At 34.1% G+C, this 8,608-nt stretch overlaps 1 protein-coding gene across 1 annotated transcript; it reads right to left on the bottom strand.

Moving 5' to 3' along the window:
• Positions 1 to 5,202: 5,202 nt before the first annotated feature.
• Positions 5,203 to 8,471, bottom strand: LOC105124600 (NAC domain-containing protein 72-like). Its single transcript, XM_011024680.1, has 3 exons — positions 8,276 to 8,471; positions 6,083 to 7,453; positions 5,203 to 5,601 (listed from the first exon to the last, which is right to left on the bottom strand). The coding sequence occupies exons 2-3, from the start codon at positions 7,094 to 7,096 to the stop codon at positions 5,404 to 5,406; spliced, it is 1,212 nt and encodes a 403-aa protein (XP_011022982.1). The 5' UTR covers positions 7,097 to 7,453; positions 8,276 to 8,471; the 3' UTR covers positions 5,203 to 5,403.
• Positions 8,472 to 8,608: the final 137 nt, after the last annotated feature.

The raw sequence follows: 8,608 nt of genomic DNA, 5'->3' as shown, positions 1-8,608 counted from the left end.
CTGCTGGCTTCAGGCTCTTGTCGAGCTTAGCAAACCAGCACGTCCCTTTTCTAACACGATAAATCAAATTTCTGCAGAAAGTTCATCATTGCCACCCGTTGCCGCCGTCTCATCTTCAGATAGCCAACCATTTTCGGATAATATAATCAAATTTGGGGCACCAGCTGCTTTCCCCATAACAGATTAAATTAAGAGAATTCAACAACTTATCAAAAAAATTCGTAGAGAGAATCAATGAAGAACTAGAAATTTATGGAAATTCTCCAGACAATTTGTCTTTTGTATGTTTTTAGCCAAAGCCTTGGCATGACAAGCAAATTGAATGATAGAAGACAATATGGAATAAACTAAGTGCAAGATTTAAATTTTAAAACATTGAGATATAATATATTTACTTGTTAAGAATATTGATATTGAACCTACAAATTGATTTTCTGCGGAAGACTTTCAGGAGAGGGGATTACAATATACAAGGAAAATACAAAATATTTTGAAAAGAGAGGTTTGGCCTAACGAGGAATTATCTCTCAATACAAGAGATAATCTTCTAAACAAGGCCAGCCTTTCGTTCTTAACACCGTACTTGTAAAGTTTGAATTCCCTCTCTGCGTTCTTGCAAAAAAATTCAAGTGGAATCATTGGATGTTTGAACTTATTGAATGGTTCTGATTTAATTGTTTTTTATGCACTAGAATTTTTTTATTTAAATCTTTTTCTTTAAAGAAACTAGAGGGATGATGATAAGTTCTTTAGATTTAACTAAGCTTTAGCATAAACTTATATAAATCTAATAACTTGTTATATTTAATATTTTTGAACTCAATTAAATATTAAGTTTAAATATATATGGGTTTAATATGCAGTTAGACTCAATATTTCCGAGCTCAACAAAATACTAAACCCAAATACATGTATATGACTCTATGTTAACTTGGATTATGAGACTTTGATGAGTTAGAGATTTTTTTTCCTGATAAGTTAATTTTTTTTTCAAATAAGAGTATGTTTGGGAACACAATCCAATCTGTGTTTTTATTTTTTTAGCTTAAATATAAAAAATAATTTTTTAAAAATAAAAAAATCATCTGGACGCATTTTTAAGTAAAAAATAATTTGAACTGCAACTGCTATCACAATCCCAAACAATCCTAAGTGAAATTTTTTTTTTCTTTTTTAACATAGAGGTTTTAACATTATAAAAGAAGAAGGAGAGGGCTTTTTAATACTCTTTATTAAAAAAAAGTTAGAATTATAAGCTATAAAGTGAGGAGGTTCACGATTTTTATTTTTTATTATTAGTGCCTCTTTCTCTTTCTCTACCCCCTATATATATATATATATATATAGTATTTTTTTTAAATATCATTATTTTTTTAAAATATTTTTTAAGTATATAAGAATTCTTAAATTTATCAAAAAGAACTTTTTACACGTAATAAGCATGACCATTAATCATTTTAGTTAAAAAAAATGAATTAAATTATCAAAATAAAAAAATTAATCAATTATTCAATATATAAATCTTATTTTCAAATTGATTGATTTTTTTAAAGTATTACTAATTTTAAATTACAATTTTTGTTGTCAAAATACTCTTACAATCACGATCACAAATAACATTTATAACAAGTGTTAAATAAAGTATGAGCATATTAGATTTTTTAAAAACATAATAATTCATATATTTTTAACATTATTATTGATTAAATATAGTAATAATATATTTAATAGTATAATATCATACAACAATAATGGAATTTATTATAAACGAAAACTAACAACACTTTAATAGTTTAATATTATAAAATATTAATAGAACACATCACAAATTATTCATTTTCGAAAGAATCACATGGAGGGTTATAATAATACTACTGAAGTCATTTAAATAGGATAAATAAGCATCGACCATTCAAAATGAATGAAGTTCTCAACGGTACAAAATATTCCACCACTCAAACTCTCATGATACGTTAACAAAAATAGAAACGAGCTACCCGTTTCCATAATTTCACACTACGCGATGAAATTTAAAAAATTAGGGATATAGTTTTCATGCTAGATAATTAGTTAATTAATTTATCTTAATAATTTTATTTATTTTTTAAATTAAGATATTTGATAACTTATATATAATGGTGGGTAGACCAAAATTATTTATAATAAGTACTTGTAAAAGGTACCTTTTGATGAAGGTGATGACTCTTATACTAAAATAAGTATTTTTTAATAAAAAATATTAGAATATTCCAGAAAAAATCTCTGAATATATATATGTGTGTAATAGAGAATGAAGATTATAGATATTTGTTCTGAAGGTTTCATGGTGTATTTATAGCTCATGAGTCTTGTTCTTTTGTGAAGAGGATGGATTGAAATGTAATTTTATTTTTGTAATATTTTATGATGTATTGTGATTTGTATTTCACTCATTTTATGAAGCAAAAATATTAAGACATGACGAGTCACGAAAATTTTTAATATACTTAACAATATTGGTGGAGTGCAAACTTGTTTAATTAAGTTTATTTATTGAGAAATAAATTCTCTAAGATTTTATGTAAAAATCTATAGAATTGATGACGTTAAATCCATGTATTATATTTGAATCAATGGGTGTAGCAAGTTTAGTCATACCTGGGCTATGATAATAAAAATCTTTAGGCTCGATACTTTCAGGAAACACACGCAGATCCACCCCATTAGCCTAGCAGCACATTAGACTAGGCTACTAGGCTTGGCAACACCTGCTAGAACCAAGAAATAGATTTTGCCGGCACCAAACCTATATGGTGCAAGCGTCTAGCTGGCATCACACCCAGGTTATACCTGAGCTTGACGATAATCTGCCAGACCTAAACACTGGGTTTAGCGTTGGTCATACACAAAAGCAATTTGGTCTGGTCAACACCATACCCAGTAATATATGAGTTTGGCTAGTGCCAAATCTAGTAAAATTTAGGTCTGATATTAACTAGACCTAACGTGTTTGGAGTTTGATACATTACCAAATTCAATCATAGCTAGGTTTGACTAGTACAATACCAAATACGCATGGACTTAGCATACTACCAAACCCAATCATTATTGGGTCTGATATTAGCTAGATCCAACACGTCCATGGCTTGGTGGTGCTAGGTCTAACGCTAGTTAGATCCAATCAGCTTTTAGGTTTGGTTTTGGCTATATTCAACGCGCCTCTACTAAGATGTATTTGTGCTTGCGCATACCAGTTCTATAGGTTTAGCAATGGCTAGACCTAATTGCTTTTAGGTCTAACCAATGCTAGACTTACCAACTATTAGGTTTGGTACTAACAAGACTCAGCATGCTTGGAACTTAGCACACCACCATACTCAATCGTGGCTGGGTTTGGCTTTGGCCAGACTTAGCATGCCTCTATTAGGCATGTTGTGTGTCGGTGCATGCCCGCTCCACACACTTTGAGAAAATTAGACTTATAAGTTTTTTTTTTTACTTAATATTTATTTTATAAAAATGTGTAAAGATATAATGATAAAATCTTGGTTAATTGCTAAATTAACTTCTACAACTTCACAATATGTATGCATTTGAAGCATCAATCATCTGTTTTTATCATTAGGAAGACCAATGCTTATCAATAGATTGTTGCAGATATAGCTATCATCTCTGGGTAGTAAAACTCCTGTTTTTTTATCATCAGCAAGCCAGTGGTATTATGTCAGATATTTTGAATGACAAAACCTTGTCATTTTGAAAGGACATCCGTGCTTTATTTATCCAGCAGTGTGCAAGCATAGGGTCTTCCATAGATTAATTTGGGAAACCAAGCAAGTAGTTAGGAATCAATTCCAAAAGCAAGCTAGTCAATCTTGTTATATTAGTTTGGATAGAAATTGGTCCTTAAGAACTCTACAATACCAATCCATTCTCACACTCCAGGTGAAATGCTTCATTAAATCAATCAACTAAGCTTCTTTAGTTTTTTGTGCAGTAGAATTTGGTGTCAAGTCAGATCAGGTAAATAGTTTGGTTTATGTTGGGTTTTAATTGAGATGATAGCATTTAATGAAGGTCATGCTTAGTTTATCTGATGGATTCCCCCTCAACTTTTAATTCACAGTCTATCTGCTCATGCTTTATGTTGCAGTGGAAGGTCATAATTAATTAAATAGCTAATTAAGTTATGCATGTTTTGGATCAATGTTTGCAGGCCATTCTCACACGAAATCAGTCAAGGAAGAAGCAAGAATAGGGAACAAGATAGGTGTGACGATGGACATTCACATGCTTTTCCTTATTCCTTCTCTTCCCAGGATAAGAGGCTGAACAAAGGGATGCTTCGACTTGTATGGGAAATTACAGCATGAGGCATAGAGCACAAACACGTATCTGAATTTGTTGGGCTTCTGAGAAGTGCTTGCTTTCCCTGATTGCAGTGACAACAATGCTCGGAACCCTCGCGCTTCGGTCACATTGTTCAAATAAGAACCTATAGGGTAGCTATTGCTTCTATTTTTTTACCCATTTCGTTATATACTGGGGGTGTAAAAAGCATCATAGATGAGTGCAGAACTGGTGACATTGTGGATGAGATACATAGCTAGATCGATTTTGATTAGCATCGAGCGATCACGCTGATATAGGCTGAACAAGATCGAGGCTATGTAACTATTCCAATATGTTCTACCTATGAAATCAACGAAACTTGCAAGGGACCGTGTTTCAGCAAGAATCTTGCCAGGGACCAGATATTAACAGTTAAATATGAGATGATGCGCTTGATTGATACTATCAATAAATTTCAAGCACTGCGAATGTAATTAATCCAAATCTAAAACTATATAAAACAAATCCCTTCATGATATACGAGATCGGGGTCGATTAGTTACAGGGTGATTCAAAATCATTGTGTGATGAAATAGGGAATCCTTGGCCTTTATACAAGGACTATTTCTCATGACAAATCAGCTTCGTCCTTCACCCTCGACAGACACCACCTTATATGTATCAGATATACAGGCTCGCCTTGTCTTTATATTTTTAACTATTGGTCAGGGTTCAGCATATACATCCATATAGTATTAGGGCAACTCGGCTTCAGTGTAGATGGTAGACACTGTTCATTTTATTGACAATACCAGATTATAAAAACTAAAATTTAGCCATGCAGAAATCATTCAAAACAGCTTGCTGAAAAATAACAAGGCTATTGTTAACTTGACATCAAAACTTCTAATGAAAAGTAGTTCTTGGATTTCATCATATCAGAACTGACCAAGTTCGAAACAAGTTTCAAGTACAGATTGATTTAAAACCAATTCACACTATACAAGTATGAATCACTGGATTAAATCTCTATCAAAGCCCGTAAACAATTTATGATTATTTTTTAAAAATAAAAAAGTGCAGGAATTACATTTATTTCCCCCAACTACGATGGAGCGGGGTGTCTAGATCCATCAGCTCCAAAAAGTCCGCATTGCCACCTGGAAGCATCGGATCCATGAAATATTGTGAGATGGGGATACCATCCCCACCACCTTCCGGAGTGGCAAGGTCTCCCAAGTTCTGAAATATATCAGTCTCTGGCTCTGCAATCCCACCAAAGTCCACACTCTGAATCCAAATCAAATTTCAATTAAGTTATTAGATAACAATTTCAATAAAATTGCAAACAAAAAAACTTAAATTCTTAGCAGAAAAGAAAAGAGAAGGCAAGAGATAACAGATTTTAGAAACTAAGCGGCCATGAAACAGCAAACAGCAAACAGCAAACATACACATACCCAACCTAAGAAGCAAGTCAAAAGAAAATTTTGGGGGAAAAAAATCCTGCCATGTAATACATTATAACAATCAAGAAAATTTAACAAATGATTAACAATGCCTTCATAACTACACAAAGCAAAACCTAGAAACAATAGGTTTAATCACATAATTAATGAAGTCCCAAGAACTAATTAGAATAGACAATACGAAATAGATCCATAAGACCTATTCACACAAGTCAATTTTCCAACTGCCACTGTTTTTAGCACACAGCCAAAAGCTGAGTAAATAATTATATACGTTGAGTTAAAAGGACAGATAAACAGACCTTAGTATTGTCATTGTCAAACATAGCCAGCAATGAAAGGATATCATCATTTTCATCCACAATTTGAGGAGCTTCCACTTGAGTAGCACCCACGCTAGGAATGTAAGCAGAGCATGTATTTTCCGGTACATATGAGCTAGAGCTAGCAAGGATGAAACTGTTGGGGTTACATGGTTGTTGAAAAGCTGGCATGTCAGAAGAATCAGCTTCACCACCATTCACACCCCCATGTACAACCTGAAGAGCTTCTGTAGAAGCAACATCATCATTAGAAACCCTAGGAAGGGTAGTGCAAGCTGTTGATGGGGCTCGGGAAGGGCATGATATAAGCGGTCCAGTGCACGTGCTCTCTGGCACACATGAGCTTGTAGCAATGGACATGTTTGGATTGTTTGGCAGCATAAATGCAGGTGCATCCATGAGAGCAGGTAAAATAGCTGGCTGGGCATTCACTTCCTTCTCCACCTCATCATCACCATCATCCCATTCATCCTCATCAAAAGGTGCTCCATACTGCGCACCATTTTTTGGACCAGGTCCATCCTTCTTGAATATCACACAGAGGACATACTCATCTTGAGCAATTCCTTTGTCAGTCAACTCTTTTTCTTCAAGTCTATATTCATACATAACCCAGTCTGTTCGGTCCCCTTTAGGTGCCTTGCCAATATGAAAAACCAAAGTTTTTATCATCCCAACAACTTCATTTTTGTACTGAACAGATCTGTCTTTGCCAGTGGTTTTCCAATAACCAATATCAGTGGCACGCTTCTTTCTTACCCCACTTGCATACTTCTTTTCTGTAGGGCAAAAGAAGAACCATTTTAGATCCCTAGTTCTCAAACAAGATTTATTGGGAAGATCCCATGGGGCATATTTGTTAATCTCAATCTCTGCAATTGCTTGAAAATGAAATTTCTTCCCCAGCACTTTTCTTTTCAGATAGTATTTTACCAGTTCCACATCAGTTGGATGGAACCTAAAGCCAGGAGGCAACGAACTATTTCTCCCCATTGAGAAAATCCAACAGAGCGTCAACGAAAGAAAAACCAAATCACGATACACCGTGTGATCCTTCAAAAGCAGCTAGAAAAATGTTCTACGAAGCACTGTTACCAGGTTGGTAGCCAAATCTAATACACTAGTACTTTTTGTCTTTTGCACAAACAATGAATCTAAATATTGAAAGCAGCAAGGATGACACTCTTGTGTCAAAAGAAAAACAGAGAAGTGAAGGGTCAGGTCCAGTGCCTAAATATGAACTTCCACGAACACCACGGCCTCCCCTGGGTCATAAACCCAAAACCACACCAAAGTAATGACGCTTGTGTCTCGTAGAGATCAAAAGACATTGGGTGTGCAGTATAATTCCTGATTCAGACATTCTATTAGCCACACTGGTCCAATAAAACTAAGTAGAAGTAACAAAAAATAATATCAAACCAAGACAAGCCAGAAAACAAAGGCACGCAAAACAATCAAGTCACAAGCCAAATACCACACACTCAAAGGACCAAAAAATTGCAATCAAGAAAAGAATAAACAGCAAGAAAATCAGCTCAAACTCAATACATTGCGACATCCAGTTTAGAAAAAAATAACCTTAATCACTTCACAAGGACAGTATTTAAATATACATAATAAAACCGATCAAAAAAAATAAAAACCTAAATCACACAATCTCGTAAATAACAATCAATATCAACTGAAAAAAACACAATCTCAGCTCGATCAAGATAAAACCCAACACAAATCAAAACTTTAACAGCAAAATCACCCATATACACAACAACAACAAAAAGACAAACCCATTTTGGAAAAACACAATCTTCAACTCCTATGGATCCACAACAACTCAAATACAACAAAAACCCATAAAAAATAGAACACTAAATCGCCAAACCAAGACGATGATTTCAAAAACAAACCCTAAACGAAAACAAATAAAAAAACACAAAACTAACTGATCACATAAAAACACAACATTTACCACCTAAACAATCTCAATTCCTCAATAAATAAAAAACCCACAAAAAAAAACCATAAATCGCACACCCCAGATAAAAATCTCAATCAACCAGCTCAAAACCATTAAACAGCAAAAAAAACCCACAAACCCTAGAGAGAAATCCCAAAAATAAAACCCAGAACAAGTGAAGTAAATACAGAAAGAAGAAACCCTAGAAATGGTACCCGGGGAGAGGGGAGGCTGTGATCAAGAGCGAGGGAGAGAGAGAGAGAGACGCTGAAATCTGCAGTGCCCAGTTAATCAATGCGCGTAAAAGTAAGTGGAAGAGGCCTAGATGGGTCGGGTTAATTTATATAGAAAGGAGGTTAGCATAGAAAGAGTGTGTTTGGTTACTAAAATAAATTAGTTATCGGCGTGATCAAGAATCCTTGTGTTTTGATTGGTTGGATTGCCTCATTGATTTTGACTCTCTTTTATTTTTGTTTTATTTCATTTAGAGCTGGAACGATGTATTTTTAGGAAATGACGAGGTTGTTTACCCTGTTGGACCCTTTGCG

Source organism: Populus euphratica, unplaced genomic scaffold (assembly GCF_000495115.2).
Source record: "Populus euphratica unplaced genomic scaffold, PopEup_1.0 scaffold35.1, whole genome shotgun sequence".
NCBI lineage: Eukaryota > Viridiplantae > Streptophyta > Magnoliopsida > Malpighiales > Salicaceae > Populus > Populus euphratica.
Note: the sequence above shows the minus strand (reverse complement) of the source record. Positions and strands in the feature narration are given on the sequence as shown.